Below are 21,749 nucleotides of genomic sequence, written 5' to 3' on the forward strand. Positions count from 1 at the left end.
AGGCAGGGATATATTTGGAAGAGAAAAACCAAAGTTTGTTTTTTAATTTGAAATCGTCCAACCACATTTTGACACGTGTACAGTGTTAAAATGGTGTCAAAAAATGGTGTTAAAATTTTATTTTCCAACTTATTAATAGCATTAGGGTATATATTAAAAAAATAAAATTAATTGAATATAAAACTACATCAACAATATCAATAAAATATTGAAGGATTATGTTTAGATTTAAAAATTGTGACCTCGTGTTCCTCGAGAACGACCATTTTGCATTTGTCAATCCTAGTTATCCCCTCCACCATTCCTCCGACCTACCTCTCTCTTCTCCCTCCACCCTCCACCCTCCTCTCTCATCACCGTATCATTCGATTAACATATTATATTATCTATACATATATACATAATACAATATAATTAGACAGCTAATTAATTATTATTACTTTTGATCGGAGAAAACAACATCGAATTTTGACAGACTGCGTCATGCGGGAGGGCGGAAGCAGCAGCCACGTGCATGGAATCCCACCACTTCACAATTTCACCTTCCATTTTTTACTCTCTATTTTGCAACGTGGACGGCAAAAGCATCGTCATGTGTTCAGCTTCATCGTTACTGGTAAGTACTCTATATCTATATCTAACACTCTTAACTTAGCTATAGGCTTCATTTTCTCATGAAACTATCAACTTCATTTAAGCTCTTTTTGCATACTTCTGCTTAATTTTCCTGTCAATTTCTTCCTGCGATAAACAAGATAATTCATCTAAGATAATCTAAGAAATGGATTGAATGAAACAATCAATTAAAAAAACTCCTCTAACATTCTCAAAACAAGGAAATAATAAACAATCATGGAATCTAATCTTCAATTTACTAATACATTGCACGTATGCTTTTATTGTAAACATTTCATTCTTATTAATACATTCCACACTTTCAAATCAAATGAAACTTGAAGAAAACAATTAAAGTATTGAGTTAGGTTAGTAATAAATAACTATATTTTGATAATACAAATCGTTATACATTTATTTACTTACATATTATTTATAGGTTATGATTGATATTATTTAAAGATATAAGTTAAACATTCCGTACATCTGAACATAAAAGAGAACTTTGATTTACATGTGAATATATACTTTCTTTTTTCAATACATGCTAGTATACTATAATAAGTCAAAGTCACATGGATTTGTAGACGTAATATAATTAAGAAGGTCTAGACAAACTTGAATCTTCTCGTATCAAGAGAAGTTTTGTTGAAACTTTTGTCTGTTAGACTGATTCTATATACTTTAGAAAATTAATCTTAACTCATGATTCATGAATCGAATATGATTATTTAGTAGAATAGAAAATTATTTGAAAGATTCTAAGAGAGAAAAATATCTTATAAAGCCTAAGAATGCATATCGCGTTTCTTTTTAACCAAATAGAAAATTGATAATTTATATTTTCATTTTTTTAATTTCTTTTCTAGACTCATAGTGGGGTAAATTTGGTGTCATAAAAGTTTAATAATTCGGAAAAGAAGAAATACTTGTAAAGGATGCTATTTGTTTAACTAATTGCTTGATGGAAAAAGAACGAGTCCTTGAGTGTTGTAATAGATGAAATTTAGAAAAGAGGGAAAAAAAAAGAAAATAAGAAAGACAATAAGAATTGAGATGCAGAATAAAGTAAAAGGAGAGAATAAAGGAGTTTTTAAAACGAACTAGAGATTAAGAAAAATTACATAACAAGTTTTATGGATAAATTATCGTCACAAAAAAATTTAATAATTTATCTTTTGGAAAAATAACAATTATAAATGGTAAGGAATCCATTTTGAAGAATCAAAAGTTAATTTGTTGAGATTTTCAATTAGCTATTGCAATCATAGTTTTATTGTGAAAAACATATTGAATAATAAATCAATGTAATAATGGAATGAACAAAAGTAAAAGAAACATCATAAATAACGATAAATTGTTATATTTTAAGGCAAAATGACTTTTTCTTTACAATCTGGTCACTTAAATTTTTGCTTTTCTATACAATCTTCTTCTTTTCCATTGGTAATTTATTTCCAAGTTATTGTTATTTATTTATTTGCCATATATTCTTACTTGAATTTAATCTTTTAGTTCTTTTACATTTTAATTTTTAATTAATATTTATTTTACCTCTTTCATTTACTTTTTATTTTTACTTTTAACCTTTAAAACAAGTTTTAATTTTAGCTTGTTTATAAACTATTTTATTGTGTAAGAAATTTAAGTTCAATTTAACATTACAAATTAATTTGTAAAATAAAATTTATATTTATTTATATATTATAAATTAATCTTTAGTATAATATTTTCAAACATTATACATTTTCATTTATCAAAGTTATCAATATAAATACCTATTATTATATGATCTCAGTTACACAAAATTAATGCAAAAGGACATCAGTTATACATGATTCCTAATTATACATTCATAAGAACATATGATATATAAATGATTACTGAATTAGCTTGTAAAATAATCTAGGTTTGCATCTACTATAAATAAATTGGTGTTATATATTTTCAATACACATTCTATGTTGAAAGATATATATTTTCAACATAAAACTAAAATCCTATAACAGTTTTTGATAGTAAATAAAATAATATATTCAATAAATAATAAATTTTATTAAGATAAATTAATTTATAGTCGTAATACCATATTAAAATCTCTAAATCTAATTTAGTTTCACAATTAACTTGAAAAAAATATTTTTTTTATGTATTATAAATTGATATAGGTATAAAACTTCCAAACACTTATTAATCTTACAAGTTTCTTTTATATTTTTCAATTCAATTAATCTTATTTAACTTGTTTTAAGATTTCTTTAAACAAATATATAATAAAAACAGTACTTTAACTAAAAGTGCAATATTAACATCCTTTAGTCGATTTTATAAGAAATAACGAATAATAATAATAATAATAATAATAATAATAATAATAATAATAATAATAATAATAATAATAATAATAATAATAATAATAATAATAATAATAATNAATAATAATAATAATAATAATAATAATAATAATAATAATAATAATAATAATAATAATAATAATAATAATAATAATAATAATAATAATAATAAGATATGTTTTCTTGATTTGTTACATGGATTATTATAATATAATATAACATGTTCAATCCACGAGATTTTAACCCATACATAAACTAAAATCAATAATGCATGTGTGATTTTTGTTCGTTAATTTAATGCATAGAAAATCATCCATTGATTAGCTTCTTAGTTTTTTGTGGTTGAATCCAAACGTACACGTGGGTTATGATACTATTAAAATAAACCTATTTTTATATAATGCACATTTAAATATATATTGCACATGAGAGGATTTGTGGATTTAGTTACTTGCGAGTAAGCATAATAACACATGTGATTACTTAAAAGATTTAAACCAATTATTGTAATGCTATTTTACTTTACATGTATTTGCAATGAAGTTTGATTCGTTCTTGGTTGACTTTTTATTAAAAATTTATTCTTTATTTTCGTCTTTTAAATTACAATACAACAATAAAAAAGTATGTTACTCAGAATTTTATGAATATATTGAATAATAAACTAATAAAATTGTAAAATTAAAAAATGTAATATTACTAAAAGTTAAAAATATACAAAACAAAATTTAATATCAATTTTAAAAAAAAATAAAAATACATTAGATCAAACAAAAGAATGGAGTTGAGGACATCACCTTTAAGAAAAGTTAATAAAATTAACCATAACAAATTAAATATATAAAGCAAAAACAATATTGTAAGAAGATTTAGGTTGAAATATATAAATTATTTTTATTATATTAATAATAATAATGATAAAATATATCAAAGGTATCCTACAGTACCGGTTTCAGTTAATTTTTAAAATTCAAATAAATCTGGCTCTTAGAAAAAGAAATTCTAAAACAATCTTGACTCTTATTTTTTTTTCTATTTTCCATTATTTGGATAAATTTTTGAAACCCTACTTTAAATTTAAGTATACTTTAACAATTTCTCTATTGTTCAATTTCGTTGAACGTGGACTCTAACTTTCCAACATTGTAGGATTTGTATAAAAAAATAATTATTTGATACATTTAAATTTTTGTATACTCATTTAATATTAATTTTATTTTATTTTTTCTTAAAAAATTATACAAATTTATACTTTTATAATCATTTTACTATTATATTAGGTTTGAAGTGAAATAAAAATAAAAGTTTATCACGCTACCATCACTCTCTTTGTATAAAGTTTTATGATAATTTTATTTAAAAGTCAGAAACATTGTTTTCTGGCAAAGTAGTGACCTAAACTTCAAAATCAAAAATAGAGTATAGCGTATTGCCTAAACCGATTTCTAAGATCTGAAAAGTGTTATAATAATCAGATTTTACAATTTTTTTGAACAAAGGGTGCGTTTCACGATAGGCTAAGGAATCATTTTATTGAAAGCACTTATCTGAATTTTTGCTTTATTGGTTTTCGAACTATCTGGTCAATGCCATAACAGCAAGAAGGTAATTGATACTAACACTTACTTTTTTATGGAATGAAGAAAGGAATATAGCTACCTAACACTCTCACAACAAAATTATGCATAATGTCCACACAGGAAAAAAGGTTCAACGATGGATTTTTTATTTTTATTTTCCATCATTGGATTTACTATTAAGATAATATATATATATATATATATATCACTACCCTCTTTGAAATACACTTTTCATTATTACTTATAATCTACTCAAACTATGATATTAGATTCATGTGATGTTATGTCTTTGAGTGAACTTTCTCTCATAATGAATAATGTTCTTAACATTGACAGCAAAATTCTTTAGTCCTACACTCATTCCCTTAACTTGCAACCCAAGATTTTATCATAACGTTTTATTTTAATTTAATTGAGTTTTATCTCAACATCAGTTATGAGATTCGTATTGTTGTATTTCAATAAGTCACTAGTGGAAAAAGTTGATTAACGTCGATTATTTTGAATTTTTAACATCTACTAAACAACCGACATCATTTCCGGTGATGTCAATGGGACATCAGACATGAATATAACCGACGTCTATAATGACGTCAGTCAGTGCCATGTCCAACGTCACTAAACGTCGGAGTAGGACTAACTGGACGTCTAAAGACATTATATAGACGTCGGTCTAAGCAATAACCGACGTCGAAGAGGCACTAAAGACTTCGAAAATGACACTGACTGACGTCTAAAAGGTACTATAGATGTCGATGTATACATTAACCGACGTCTAATACAGTGGTTGTGTTTTAGTGCAGTTTTGTTCCCGTCTTTGGATAGCCTAGTAGCATAATCTCTTTTGCTAGTTTTCCCCAAAAAAAGCTTGCGTCTTTTGAATTTCTTATGACATTTCAACCCAAAACCGAACCTAGGTTGTTGCTTAGTTCCATTTTCATCCGCAAGAGAGAAAAATGGCAGTGAAACGATAACCAAACAACGACCCAGGTTCGTTTTTGGGTTGAAACGACCAACAGAAATTTACAAGACGCCGCTTTTTCTGGGAGGCAGCTAGGAAATGGAGAATGTGTTACTAGGTTACCCCAAGAAAGGAACAAAACTGCACTAAAACACAACACAAAGAAAGCAAATTTTAATCAGTTGAACTAGAAGATAATCGATGAAAGACTAAACAAAGTTTAAACGGTAAGCATAAAAAAAAACTCACCTGGGATGCAATGCCGAAAGAGAGAAAAAGAAGAGGAGGAAGACGATAAAGATATCAGAAACAATAATGCAATACCACAAGAGAGAAAAAAGAGAAGAGAGGAAGACAATATCAGAAATTGAATGTCGTGAAGAGTCTGTGGTTTATTTAAAATGAAATGGAGCGTTGGTTGCTTGCGAAACCGACATCTATAGTTGACAATGCCTATTAGATGTCGTTTCTCTAACTAATTCGACAACCAAGTTAACATTTAAACTGACTTTTTGAATGTCCATTAGACGTTGGTTCTGAAGGGGCACCGACGTCTAGGGCGTTGAACCGATTGACGTTTCACTTCCTGTCAGGGACGTAGACGACAATTGTGAAGGGGCGCTGACGTCTATAATAATATAGACATCGGTTTTCTGTTGTCGGACGTGGAAGTGCCTCGGAGTTTGATGCACATAATTAATTACATGCACATAGACGTCGCACACCCAGAAATGCGATGTCTATTTTGCAGAAATTTTTGTCTTTCCGCCTTCCGGACAGGCCATAGACGTCGGTTTTTGACAACCTGACGTCTAATCGCCTGGGAATCAGGTGACCAGCATTAACTGCACCCAAGTAGACGTCGGCCCCCATCACAACTGACGTCAAATGCGCAGGAGAAGTTTGTCTTCTCGCCTACCTCATTACATTGGACGTCGGCTTACGATAGAACTGACGTGTATTACTTAATAGATGTATTAACTTGAAACCGACGTCTAAGTTACCATCTTATTTACAGTAATGTCACTGGTCATCATATGATGTCGGTGGAGCTCTAACAAACATCTATTAAGTGATGTTGAACAACTTTTTTTACTAGTGAGTGGTTAAAACATATCTTATTATTTATATTAAAAAGTGGCATACAAAAAAGCACAGTGGAGTTGGAGATACTATTAAAATAAAAAATATATATTTTAACATAGAAAAATCATTATTTGATATATTACTATTTCTCTAACAAAAATTAATCACCCTTCATTTAAGATTACATGTTTCTGGAAGAAACATACGAAAGGCATAGCTCAATGGGCCACGTCATCATTTTGGTGTAACATAAGATACGGTACAGTGTCATAGCTCTTCAATTCACCTGCACACAATCTCTTTCCGTTGTGTCTCTGGCAATGGACAATATCTCAGAAATGGAAAGTGCCATAGAAGAGTCCCTTCTGAGCAAGAAGAGTTCCAATGCCAAGGGTGGCTTCAGAACCTTACCTTTCATCATAGGTAATGAATGAGTTACCATTCTATTTTCTTCAGATGTCTGATAATGAATATGTGCTAATAGATGTTGTTCTTGTGGCAGCAAATGAGGCCTTTGAGAGACTGGCTAGCCTTGGGCTAATGCCTAACATGATATTGTACTTGACAAGACAGTATGGCATGCAAACTGCAGGAGCCACCAATTTTCTCCTACTATGGTCTGCTGTCTCAAATCTCACCCCATTCATCGGTGCTGTCCTTGCAGACTCCTATGTGGGTCGATATTCCATGATCGCTTTTGGATCTGTTGCAAGCCTACTGGTAATGTTCTTTCCTCTTCTGTTCAAAGTTTTATTAATTGCAAGCTCGGTTGTAGCTTTGTCACGATACTTTTCATTCCAAGAAATTGCTGAGAAATTTGATTTCTGCCGAGTTGCAACTGTAAAGGATAAACCATAATGGCTGGTTTTTGAAATGCTTGCCTCTGATATAATGTTGTCACTTTTCAGTCACCGATAGCTTTGTTTTCTTTTGTTAAATTTGTACGGCAACAACATTGATGAACTAAAATAAAAATTAGTGGCCAACACTATGGTGTACTGTGAGTGTATGCATAAAATCAGTTAATTAGAACTGTTTTCTGAACCTTGTTTGTGTTGGGGCTGTGCAGGGGATGGTTCTTCTATGGTTAACAACTTTGATTCCTATGTCAAAGCCACTTTGTGAGGGATTTTTAACCGACAGCTGCGATAACTCTCCTACAACAATTCAACTTTTGATCTTGCATTCTTCATTTGCCCTAATGTCTATTGGAGCTGGAGGCATAAGATCATCCTCCTTGGCCTTTGGTGTTGATCAATTGACCAAGAGGGACAAAGATGCGGGAATCCAAGAGAGCTATTTCAGCTGGTACTTTGCTGCTGTTTCAATGTCATCACTGATAGGTTTAACTGTTGTTGTCTATATTCAAGATTACATGGGGTGGGCAGTGGGATTTGGAATTCCCGTTATCCTAATGTTAATAGCAACAGTATCATTTTTCTTAGCTTCTCGGTTTTATGTAATGGCGGAGGTTAAAAGGAACATGCTAAATGGTATAGCACAGGTACTTGTTGCCTCTTACAAAAACAGATTTCTTCAGTTATCCCAGGAGACCAAGAATGGCACATACCACCAAGAAAAGGGTTCTGATCTCCTAATGCCAACTGAAAACTTAAGGTATGTTTTGTTTCTTTGGTTCATTTGTTCTATCTGTAGTCCACTTGAATGGTCTTGTAAAATGCTTTTGAGAGAAAAGGCTTAATGAAGCAGTGACTTTGTTTGCCAGGTTTCTGAACAAAGCATGCGTAGTTAGAAATCCCTCACAGGATTTAACACCAGAGGGAAGAGCTAGGAATCCATGGAATCTTTGCACAGTGGAGCAAGTGGAAGATCTGAAGGCACTAGTCAAGATAGTTCCAATATGGTCAACAGGAATCATTATCGGTGTGAACATGAGTCAAGGTTCCTTTCTGGTACTAGAGGCATCTTCCATGAACCGCCACATCACTCCAAATTTTGAAATTCCCGCAGGCTCCTTTGTATCATTTATGATTGTATCTCTGGTTCTCTGGGTTATAATCTATGACCGCATTTTAGTCCCTGTGGTATCAAATATAAGAGGGTACCCAGCAAAGTTAGGAGCAAAGAAAAAGATGGGAGTTGGTCTTTTTACTAGCTGCGTATCAATTGCATCCCTTGTAATTGTAGAGAGCATTAGAAGAAAAATTGCCATTGAGCAAGGATACTCAGATCAAGCAGAAGCTGTGGTGAACATGTCTGCTTTGTGGCTTTTGCCTCGCCAAATCCTCAATGGAGTGGCTGAGGGCACAAGTGTAATAGGACAGAATGAGTTTTTCCTCACTGAGCTACCTTCATCTATGGCTAGTCTTGCTTCCAGTCTTAATGGCCTTGGATCTTCTCTTGCAAGTTTGGTAGCAAGTTTCATTCTGAGTGTTGTGGACAGGGTTAGTGGAGGCGGAGGACATGAGAGTTGGGTTTCAAGCAACATTAACAAGGGTCATTATGACAGCTACTATGGTTTAATCTGTGCTTTGAGCTTTCTAAATTTTATATATTTTATCTATTGTAGTAAATCTTATGGTCCTTGTAAGGATAGAAGAAAATAGAACTTTAGATCTTATTTGGTATTGTAATGGTAGAGGGATAGACAGAGATGATGATAGTAGCTGATAAGATTGGTAGCCAGTCTATACCATGGACAGAGTTTTTGTTTCGTGGGTTCTTGATGTTGTAAAATAACGTAATAACTGCTTGCTGCAAGTTTTCACAATGAATTATAGTGTTTGTTACATGGTCTGTTGTTGTTCTGTATGTAATGCATAAGCACAAGTTTATACAGAAAGAAGTTGATAACATGTCTACGTCAATTTGATTATGTAAATAGATTAAGATTACCTAATGCAGAAGAGGATCCAATTTTATGCATTTTTGTTGGAGAATAAGAAACCAAGAGATCATGTGAGAATTGTATTCCCCTACAATGCGCTTTTTTTCCGAGTTTATGGGAGCTATCCATGCCATTGCATATGCTAGAAGTGTCAGATTTTAGAAGATTCTGATTGGAACGTGATTCAAATTTGGTTTCTAAGCTTTCTCTCTCGTATCGTGGTCTATCAGAGATGGTTGCAGGAAATGCGTAAAATTTTGTAGTGTTATTGATTTTAAAACATTCCATATATTTCGGAAAGAAAATCATTTGGAATACAAGTTTTTGAGTTTATGCATATGCATATCCTGTAGAGAAGTGTTTAAATGGTATACCACTATGCCAACTTTTATAAGTTTGGACTTTTATTATAGTAGGTTCTTTTTTCCTATGTATAAGGCTAGTTAGAATATTGTGTATAACTTTATAGCTGATTTGCTTTTTGTTTAAGGATTTTGGTTTGGTTTTTATGAGTTGTTTGTATTTTTTTTTAATAATAGTTTCATGTTAGTCTCAGCATAACAGAGATGTGTCAATGATCATAATGATATCTAGCAGAGTTTTATAAAATCCAAGAAAGCATTAAAGGTAGAAGCCGTAATAACCCCGTGGCAGAGCTTAGCAGACTAATAGGAGGTATTGGCCTCTTTAATTTTTTTTTTCTATATATGTAAATTTGTATATAATTTCCTTCTTATTTTCTAAATTTTGGTATATTTTCTGTATTTGGCACATCAAAATTTGTATACATCTATCTTAATATCTCCAAAATAATTTATAAAGATATTATGTAAGAATATATATATTAAAAAGAGAATGGGTGAAACTATATTAAGAAAAAGGAGAGGGCCACTCTTAAAAAGAAAACAATTTTTTATATTTTTGTTAGACTTTCTAAAAAGCAAAAAGTCATTTTCTTAAGAACGATGCTCTCTCTAGAACTTCAATTTCTACTTCTCTTTGCCTTCTTTCTATTAAATCTCTTCATTGAACCATAGCATTTTCCTTTAGGTGGTTTTCACGCGTTTCCGAAGTCGAGAACTTCGATCTGAACCGATCAAGTTCGGTTTTTTTTAACGGGTAAGTTGTTCTTCACTGTTCTTTGCTATTTGGAAACCTAGACATGCAATCTGTTGATGCATGTGTCTTTTGCTTCCTTCCTTCAAATCTTTGTTCAACCCTGGTTCTAAGAGTTGTTCTTGATCATAGTTTTGTGGTCTGTAAGGTGCGGTCTAAGTTTTGTGTGACTCGGGGGTACGATAGGACCAAGCTTTGGTACTGAATGGTGAAGTTTCCAAGTAAGGGGAGCTAGACTATTACTTGTTTTATAGCTATATATATATATATATATATATATATATATATATATATATATATATATATATATGTGTGTGTGTATAAATAACTATGTGTATTGCTACAGATAATACTAGGAATTGGTTGATGTATGTTGAGTTTTAGTGCATTTTGAATGATGAACTGGGTTCTAAAGATTGTTCGATTGTGAACTGTGATTTGGGTNAGTTTTGTGTGACTCGGGGGTACGATAGGACCAAGCTTTGGTACTGAATGGTGAAGTTTCCAAGTAAGGGGAGCTAGACTATTACTTGTTTTATATATATATATATATATATATATATATATATATATATATATATATATATATATATTTGTGTGTGTGTGTGTAATGAACTATGTGGTGTGCTACTGATTATACTAGGAATTGGTTGATGTATGTTGAGTTTTAGTGCATTTTGAATGATGAACTGGGTTCTAAAGATTGTTCGATTGTGAACTGTGATTTGGGTATGATGTTGTGTTGCGAAATGAAATTGTGATGAGGTAAAACAGATTATACTAATTAGTAGGCAATAATTTAAATAAATTTCAGTGCTTTAAGTGAGCTTAGAGGAAGTGAGAAGGTGATTTGGAGAAAGTAAGGTCTAGGGTGTAAGTGGGTTATTGAGGTAATGTTATCAGGTATATTGTGACTTATTAAGAGTGTCAAACTGGTTAAAATCATGTTCTAAGTAGGAGAATTGGAATTGGGTCCTCATGTTGATGAATTAGGTGTTTTAGGTTAGGAATTGAGTTAAGATCACTTTAAAATTGTAATACGAAGGATTTAAATCACTTGGATGAGTTAAACTGAGAACAAAACATAGATTAAAGGCATTAGAAATTGGAGGAAATATGTACAATTGGTAAGAAAGGGGTGGGAGTGCATAATTCTGCAGAACTTGCATTTTGCAGATTATGCAGACTCGCTATGCGGATATCTCACATAACGAGTCCTCCCTAGAGGGGCTCTCTATTTTGAGCCACTCGCTATGCGAAAGTGGTGCGTTGTGCAAGTGGCTGAATAGTGGCGCCCCCTGTTTGATGATTCGCAAAGTGAATCACGTGCGCCTTGTGACTAGTGTTGGCCTGGAGCCTCTACCAGATTAACTCGCAAGGCGAGGGAGGGAATGTGCGCTATACGAAAGCCCTTGGTTTCGCCGTACGACCTTGTGCGCCATGCGACCAGACCAAGTAGGTTTCACTCTTTTTCTTCTTCTGTTTAGGCTGGATTGATATGGTTTGCTTGGCTGAGTGTTATGTATGCTTGTGTGTTAGATTGGTGTGGTTTGTAAGTATATGATTGTGAATCAAATGATATAATTGAGTATGCTTGTGAAATTTCAGGGTGAGATGATTGGAAGTGATTGTAGAGGTTTGGTTGTTGTCTTGTATAAATATATGGAGCTTTGAAATGGTAAGTTTATCCCTACACTCTAAGCACCGTTCATGCTCAAATAGAGAAGAACTATGTGAGTGGTGAAAGTAGATGGAGGTCCTTGTCTATAGTCTTAGAGTTTAGCTATAAACTGACATGGATATTCACCTTGTATAGTGTTGGGGAGTGCCAGCTGAACTATACAAGTGCAAAGACTACCAATAGTTCGACAGTTATACAAATTTGAATGAGTCGTGTTGAATACTTGATGCATGGATTGAATTGTATGTCTTTGATTGTTTTCTTTATATATAACTAAACATGACGAATATTGATTGATTGTGCTATATGTATGTTGTTTGTATATCTAGTTCATCCTTTTTGTTTGCTTGTGTGTGCTTGTATGTCTAGTGCTTCCTGTTGCAATGATCATCCACTTGGATGTGAGTAGAGGTTGAAGAGGTGGCCCTAGAACAGGTCTTGGAAGAAGATGACACCATTGCGTAGTTCTTTTAGGAATTTTTGATTAAGTTGATGTATTTTGATATACTCTAAACGATTTAAGTTAAATTCTGTCATCTTTTGAGAATGACTGTAATGCCTAATATCTATGTATTAGTTAATTCCTAACTGTTTTCTTTTATTTAAATGTGAACTTCTATATTATATCATACTTGTTATATAATTGGAATATCACATATTTTACTGGTAATAACACAATATTAAACATGCTATTTTCAGCACATGTATATAATATGAATAAGAAAAAAAAAAGAATGAAAAAAAACTAGGTTTGATAAACAATCTCAATTTTATTTTTATTAATAATTAAAAGTTATCGAATAACAATTTTCAGATACTTCCAATTTATTTAATGTTATTTACATACCGTGCTTCATCCAAAAATTCATCAGTGATATTATATTAACCATATCATAAGAAGAAAAAGAAAAAAGATACAAAAATATCGGAGATCACACCAAACCTTGTAAAAAGAAAACAAAACACATTCTTAACTAAACATAAAAACCTGAATTCCATCTCAACACAAAGCTCCCAACATTTTCTCCGTCTCTTTTTGGTTGTCAAAATGAGTTAACCTCAGTCATAAAGGCTGAACTAAAAAATTATCAATTTAATTGAGTTTTTGGTAAGTCAAAATTTTTTAATTCACTTTTTGATAAATCAAAACTTTTTTAACCTGATTCAATCTATTACAGGTTAATAAGTTGACTCCTTTAAAAAAGTTTATTTTTGAAATTTATTACAGTGGAATGAAAGTAGATTAATTAATTTTTTTTTTATCAGTGGAATCAATGTATTTATCAATTTTCCGAATATTAATATAAGATAATACTTGTAAATTAAAGTATCTACGTTTTAGTAAAAATATCAAATTATGGATTTATATAATTAGAAATAGTAAATAAGAATAATAAAAAACTTATAAAAATAAGTAAGAAAACTAAAAGTTTTGTTAGTGGTTGATTATGAGTCAACTCACTTTCAATCTAGCTCAAATTCATTTAACCCGAGGGTTAAGTGAATCGGGTTTAGTTCAATCCACATTTAGAAAAATTAAAACCTTATCAACCTAATCTGGCTTAAACCAATTATAAGCTGGATTGATTCACAAATTAGAACTTATTTTGATATCTCTAATTTCTCTTTAAAACTGTGTTCGGATGAGAATAATTTACTGTTGAAAAATATTGGTAAGGATGAATTTGCGAGATGATTCGCCTTAAGCAAATGACGATTTTGAATGATTTAATGTAAAATATCAATTTTACCCTTAATGCAAAATCCAAGCTTTTTGCAAAATATCACATGCAAGATGAAGAAAAAATAAATAAATCCAAACTTAACAATATTTCCTTATGTCTATCATAAACATTAGAAGAGTTAACAAAAAAACAGGTGCGGTTTCTCTCGAGTAAGTTGATCCTTGTGCTTTTAGACCAATGAACTTATGATTGTCGTCCATTTAGATAAGGATTCATAATTAGGAAGATATATTTATAAATATTATTTTAATTATAATTTGACTTTACTTTTTGCATTAGTTTATATTTAACTAAAATCTCTGGTTAATACTAACTTAAGCGTGGGATGATCTTTTAAAGATACCCCGCTGTTAGATAAAAAAAAATAAAATAAAATAAATAAATAAATAAATAAATAAATAAGAATGCCTGGAGCATGAATACTGGATACTAACAGGGTTTTCAAAATTTAAAGGATCCTAGTCGTTAGCAAATGTTTTGCTCTGTCATGGAGAACGATTTAAAATAGAGCTTGTTAAGATCATTATAATTTTAAACTTATTACTTCATAAACCTGCAAATGTAATAAGTTTACTTTACATTTTTCCTTAATAGAATTGCGACAGTGAACAAAATAAAAGGCACCAAAAGTAAAAAGAAAAAACTATACTAAAGTAACAAAAAATATTTATTTATTTTTTTCTGAAAATTTTAGATCCAACAAGTATTAGTTTGCTCCCTACTTAATTTAATTCACAATAGAAAATTAAAGTTTACGTAATTTTAAAAAACCATTTGAGTATTCATATGTTTTAATTTTTGAAAAAAATATATATATATATATTTTTTATATATTTTTATTATTTGAAAACGGTATCAACTGACATGAGAAGTCATACAGACAGATACTAAAAAGTAAAATGAAAGAACATTTTTCATTTTTTATTTTAATATTTTTTTAAAGCATTGGCATATGTATGAAAAAGTTAGATGTCCAATAGTAATAGGGATGGAGGTATGATAAGGTTAAACAAATGTTGGAGAAAGTAAAATAAACACCTGAAATGTAAAAATGAAAAAGCATGGGATTATGGATAAAATGTGGTGGGGTTTAATAAAAAGAGGATAAAAATGGTATATAAGGAGGTGAGGTGCATGAGTAATAATTTGCGGGGTGCAGGAAAAAAAGTCAAAAAATAAATTAAATCAATTGGGGTGCAATCAGTAAAATGCAAAAAGAAAGGCGGGTGTAAAACAATAACTTGCAGATAAATTATACTTAATTATAATTTTAATTATGTTATCCTCTAACAATTAATTTGTTTATCATGAAGATTATATGCTTTTGGGACCAACATTTGATTTAAATAAACCAAATTATTAGACAACTACATTTGGTGGCTAATTTACTCAAGAATGAATTCAGAACTACATTCAAAGTTAGAACAACGTAAAAAATTAGAAAAACATATAAAATAATTTTATCTCTATCGTTTTCTACTTAAATAAAATTACTAATCACTCCGGTGTATTTAATTCTTAGAAAACGAAGTCTACGCTCTCAACTTAGGTAAAAATATGTTATATTAGCACTTATTATTATTATTATTATTATTATTATTATTATTATTATTATTATTATTATTATTATTATTATTATTATTATTATTATTATGTTGTCTTAAAGATGAACAATTCACCCTTTATAAAGGCACTTTTGGATCTTGTAATCGAGCTTATGCATCTAGGTTCAAGTATGATCTTCTCTTATTCATTATCACGACAAAACTCTTTAAATATTTCACTTACCATATCTAAAAGTTTTCTCATATTTGAACATGTTATCAGCAGCAGAAATATCAGTGTTCGTGTGTAAAAGTAACACAGCCATAAAAGATCACATAATTTACCATATAAAAAATTAACATTATTTTTTATCTAAAACTTTAAAATAGTTAATTAATATATTTTTATTCTTATATAATGTTCCATTTTTTTTACTCAATACTTAGATCACACTTAAAATTTTAACAGTATATATATCAGGCTAAAGAAAATTGAGTAAAAAGAGCTTAAATTTATTAGTGAAAACAACAGTTCCAGCACGGTGGCAGTAACAATATTTCCATTAGAGAGACTAATGTGAATAGGTTGAATATATATTTATAGATGATAAGTTATTCAAATACATAGATATGGGAACGGAAATGCTAAGAATGTTTTTATTATATATTATTGTATGTTAAAAAGGACGTACATCCACGTGTGTGTCTATATATATATTACAAAAGTTCTAGAATACAAGGGAAAACTAAAAACAAACCAAACAGCAGAAAGCAGATACATGGTATGCACGTGGACGAGATAAGACAACAAACAATAATGTTATCATGATTTGATAACATTATTGTTATTAAATCCTTAGATTGGGTTCTCTTCTATGCGGAAATTCCTTAGATGTCTTCTTATCATGGAGAAGAGACGAGATTTGGGTGAGATATTGAAGAGAAGAGATTGAGCTTAGAAGAAAGAAATCTGTTTGAAGAAGAACCTTTACATAGGCTAGTTTTAGTTTTTAATAAAAACAGGGTTTTACGATATACTTCTGATTTGAATTATTTCTCATTTAAAATTCAATACAAATATTTGTGTACCATATGAACCAGACGGACTAAACACAGACGTCCGGACGCGAGGAACGGTCTCACTAAATGTCGATGGTTCAGAAAACCCCATTTCGAGGACAGCGATTTTCAAAGGGTTTTCACGAAAATTTGCGTATTTGCAGCTTCCTCTGTTCCGCTGCTGCTTCACTCATAGAGACCGGATATAACGGACGGTCCCACTAGCAGACGACGATCTTGCAGTTAGGATTTTTACGAATATCTACATGTCATAAGGAGTCAGATTTGTTCCGCAAACCGACCGTCCGAGACGGGCGGAACCATACGTGAGTCAGTTAAGATAAAGGAAACATTAAAATTAGATTAAGATAAAACACGATTAATAAGGATGGGCCAGGAATTGGGCCACAATTAAGAATTAGCTAATCACATACCCATGATAGGAACTATAAATATAAGAGGTCAAAGGTGAAAGGTAGTTGGTTACACTGAATACTCATTTATTCTTGCTAGTTACTTTCTCTATATCTTTATCTTTTGACTGCCTACTGATTTGAGCATCAGAGTGTCTTAGGCAGGTACCCGACCGGTTTGAATAGAAGAAGCGACAATATTGAACAAGATCTCAGGAGAAGCGGTGGAAAGAGAACTTGGAATAACTGGACGAAAGAAAAAATTGTGAAGGGAGGGTCGGACAGGAACACATCTTAAATTGTAGGGTTGACCAATTCTACAAAGATGATTTATTCCGCATTAATTCCATACATTTTATAAAATTTGAATTTGTTGTTTTGATGTTCAGGTATGCGTTTCGTTGTATTTAATTCTATTTTACCCCTTTCACTTTCTATTACTTGAACACAGATGTGTAAAATAATAATTAAAATCTATGTATTAATTGACTATAAAAAAGTGACTATTTATAAATGAGATAGGATCATACCTTTATTTTATATGCATGATGTTTATATGTTATGGATAGAAATTGGATTAGTATACTGCATAGTAATATGAGTTTGTAATAGAGTTTATACATAAATATTTAGGCTTTTTGTAAAAGTAGTCTGATTATTCATAAAGTTGGGAATCTCTGATCATATTTTAAAAATCATATACGACATGGACATAAGATGATAAATTGTTGGAGTTGTCAATCATGAACCAAACTAATGATTTTTGAATCAATTATTTATGATTGAATGAAGCACATGATTTTTGTTAAAGCAAAATCCTTTTGCAAAAAAATCTTATGTTAAAGCAAAATATGTTTATTGATACATGTTATTTTTGTATTATTAATAACTTTTCTGCATATTGAGAAATTATTGGGTTACAATGTTAAGTGATCAAACATATTTTATATGTGAAATAAACATTTTTTTTTAAAGAAAAATACACAATATAGTTTCAACATTAAAGACTTTTAAAAAAAATTTAGTTTCACTCCATATATTATTGTGAAAAGACTTGAATAAACATATAAAGAAAACAAGAACTCACTCCATTTACAACTAACATATTTATGAAAAAAGTAAAACTCATTAATGCTGTGTTTGAAAAATCAAGAAAAGTCACCGACATAAGTCACATCGATGCAAAACACATGGGGGAAAATGTGTGTGACATACATAATCTCCCCTCAATCATGTTACATTTTGCCAAAAAAGAAAAAAAAAAACAAGTTTTTGTCAATATCTAAAATGGTTTAAAAGTATATCAAAATATTTTTAAAACGTTAAGAGTTTTGTACTTATACACCATCTGAATTTAATTGGCCTAAATTTCATTGTTGTCACATCTTGGAAGCAATGTTTATTTGTGGCTATAATTGTGTCATCTCTTTTAAAAGTGTCAAACACACTATTCATTCTTTAATTGAATTGGCAAGTTATCAAAAGTTGGACGAAGATCAAGATAACATATTGTTATACTATGTCGATTGAGATGTTTTTCTACCATCCTTTTTTATATTATGATGCACTTGTTTGTTATCTATTCATAGAAATTAGACTCTCATGTTACGTGCAATGAATATAATATTAAAAGTTTGAAAACTTATGTCAAAAATATATAACATGGAAGGCAAACCGTATATAACATGTCAAAATAAGTGTAGAAAAAAATATATTATTTCTTTATTATTAAGAGAAACATGGAACCGTATAGAAGGGTCAAAGTCAAAACAAAAACTACAAAGTTCCGTTAACTTCATAAACTCTATACAATAATTGAATGCATGGATTATTATTATTACCAGAGGATGATACACTTTTCCATTATTTAACAATATAAGGATAAAATAATTGTAAAAATGTAAAATTTTGTATGCAAAAAAAAAAGTAGGTATTTCTATTATTATTGGGAAAACAACCTACGATGAAGTTGTTGTTTGTTTGTTACATGTGCAACGTGGATTGCTACTTAGAGTGGGAAGATAAGAGCTTAACGAACTCAATGACGGCGGTGACAGAATTAGCGGCGGCGATGGATAAGAAGGTATCGGCTTCGTTGGACTCGGCGGAGCCACCACCGGCCAAGTCGGAGAGAGCCCTAATAGCAATGAAAGGTATCCTTTGTTGAAGGCATATAAGAGCGACCGATGCAGTTTCCATGTCCACCGGACTCACTTCAAATTTGTTGTAGATGAATGTTCTGTATGCCAAATTGTCCACATAGATGCTTTGGCTAATTCCTCTCTTCACAAACTGCACCTTCGGCGTTGAGTTTAAGCACGTCGTCGAGTTTACGCACGACTCTAACTTCAACCCCTGAACGTTAAAATCACTGCTTTTTCACCATAACAATGTCTACTTCCAATCATCATCAAACTAAACTAAAACCCTATTCAACCACCCTATCAATTTATATTCCTTAAATTATCTTTTCTCATAAATCATTTTTATACCACACATGGCCTTAATTATATATTATTTTAAACAAAAACTACCCATCCAAATAAATAAAGAAATTTCTCCACTTGTTGCTTTTTTTCTGCAAATGCTTTCCATATTTGATTTCTTGATTTTGAGTACAAGATTAGGGTTTACGATGATTTACCTGAAGTTTTTCAGCAATGCTGTAGTAAATGGAATCAACTGGAACCCAGAAGGCATGCTGCCTTTGTTCCGGAACGCCATCAACGGGAAAAATTTCCTCAGGTTGGTACCATATATTGTTTAGTTGGTTGTCAGGGGAACTATCAGCACTTACGTTTGTGGTGAAATCTGCAAATTTTAAGAACCCTAATTTTCTGGTGTAGTCTCCATTGTCTTCCAAGGGTAACGTATCATTAGGTCCCAGTCCATGTCTCTGCTCAACACCCAAATCATTCATTAATCTTTCACCTTTCTATAATCATTCAGTTATTTGCAATATCAGATTCAAAACGGGGTGAATTAATGCGTCAGATCTCATCAAGCCAGCCGTAAAAGAATACACTTCCTACTTTTCCATAGCACAAGTAAAGGTATCAGTTTTCTTTCCTTAAATATACTTCTACGTACATACATATATATACATATATGTATGTATGTATGTATATACCTGCCAACTCCAAAGTGTAAGATGAGCCCATTGTTTGGGAATGGCTACATCTCCAATATGCAATGAAGGGTTTGCATTTCCAGCAATGCCGCAATGCACTACTCCTTCTACTGCGAAGAAACTCAGGAGAAGCTGAGTTGTTATACCTGCATTTATCTGCATATTTCAGCAACAAAAACAAATTCCAAATAATGAATAATACCTCATAGAAATATATAGGAAAATATGTGAACCCAAAAGAAAAAGAAAAAGGAAGCCTTATATACCAAGCTCAATCCTGTCATCACCAGTACGACAGGCTTGTCACCAATAGCTCCAAACCGAAATCTCTTTCCTTCATTAATTATTATTAGCCAAGATGAGAATGAGAGCATAGAAAGTTAATAATTAATAATATTTCGTATGAATAATGTTACATATGCATGTACCCGCAAAGTCTATTACGGTGTCATAGGGTGTGTAGCCTGGGTTCTCAAGAAGAGGGTTAAGTTCAAAAGAATTTGGTATGATTAAACCCAGATAAGGCCCCTTTTTGTTAGCTTCTGCAATTTTGCTCTGCAACTCACTCGTCAAAGCACAACTTACAGAAGCATGTTCACCAATATTGAAGAGCAAAAATGCAGCCAGAAACACGTACATGGCACCTCTGATCATCTTTATCCCTGATTTCCAAACACAAACTATTCAACATGTGAAATGAAAGAGAAGAGAGCTTTCCGTTTTATACAAACAAAGGTACCAAATTGTTGGAAAATGTATCTTTCAGAGACAAAGTCCCACATAGAAATTATTAAGAAGTGTCTCTTTCAAAAACTAAGTGTGATAAGCTTAGTTTAATAGAAATTAAAAAAAAAAAGTTAAACACTATAAAAAAAACTATAAATTCTAAATTAAAAATTACTCATACTTAATTTTGTCCATAAATATCTAGGAAATAATACCCATCACAAATCAAGAAAAGAGAAAGCATATCCTCCACACAAATTTATCACCAAAAATATAGTAAAGACAAGCATGATTAAGAAATGAAAGACGACTTCAAATATCTATTACAAATTGAAATTTATTATTCTTAATTAATCATCTTACTTTTACTAAAGATTATTTGAATTAGTCATCGACATTGACATGTTCTGAAGGTAAGCTAAATATACAAAAACAAGACAACTTAAATTATTGGAAACAGTTTCTCACTAGCATATATCTTCTACTTAAAATTGTAAGATTTAAAAATAAATCCAAATTATGTTTCACTTTAACAGGATAAGTAAAAATAATAACATATACATCGTATTTTCCTTTTAAAATCAGTATTATTTAAGAAATTAGATAATAATTTTTAATTCGATTCTATATTTGGTAATTTTATGATAACTTATATTGGAATTCAGGAACAAAAAATATTACATTAACAATACATTCTTAAAAGATATTTAATAATATTTTGATTTGACAATGAAGATTTTAATCATACACAGTTTTTTTAATTTAATATATATATATATATATATATATATATATATATATATATATATATATATATATATAATGAAAATGGCGTCAAATACCAACGTTTCGAGTTCAATTGGAAGCCTTCTTTTAATTTATCTTGAGACT

At 30.7% G+C, this 21,749-nt stretch overlaps 2 protein-coding genes across 2 annotated transcripts; one reads left to right on the top strand and one right to left on the bottom strand.

Annotated features, from left to right (window-relative positions):
• The first annotated feature begins 359 nt into the window (after positions 1-359).
• LOC106759957 (protein NRT1/ PTR FAMILY 1.2) lies at positions 360-9,482 on the top strand. Its single transcript, XM_014643361.2, has 5 exons — positions 360-616; positions 6,777-7,019; positions 7,099-7,316; positions 7,666-8,213; positions 8,323-9,482. Exons 2-5 carry the CDS (start codon positions 6,917-6,919, stop codon positions 9,161-9,163), a joined length of 1,710 nt encoding a protein of 569 aa, XP_014498847.1. The 5' UTR covers positions 360-616; positions 6,777-6,916; the 3' UTR covers positions 9,164-9,482.
• A 9,412-nt stretch (positions 9,483-18,894) lies between these two features.
• LOC106761344 (bark storage protein A) lies at positions 18,895-20,843 on the bottom strand. The gene is made up of 5 exons (XM_014644886.2): positions 20,561-20,843; positions 20,399-20,466; positions 20,133-20,288; positions 19,647-19,898; positions 18,895-19,357 (listed from the first exon to the last, which is right to left on the bottom strand). The coding sequence occupies exons 1-5, from the start codon at positions 20,784-20,786 to the stop codon at positions 19,007-19,009; spliced, it is 1,053 nt and encodes a 350-aa protein (XP_014500372.1). The 5' UTR covers positions 20,787-20,843; the 3' UTR covers positions 18,895-19,006.
• Between the last annotated feature and the right edge of the window lie 906 nt (positions 20,844-21,749).

This window comes from Vigna radiata, chromosome 5 (assembly GCF_000741045.1).
Source record: "Vigna radiata var. radiata cultivar VC1973A chromosome 5, Vradiata_ver6, whole genome shotgun sequence".
Lineage (NCBI taxonomy): Eukaryota > Viridiplantae > Streptophyta > Magnoliopsida > Fabales > Fabaceae > Vigna > Vigna radiata.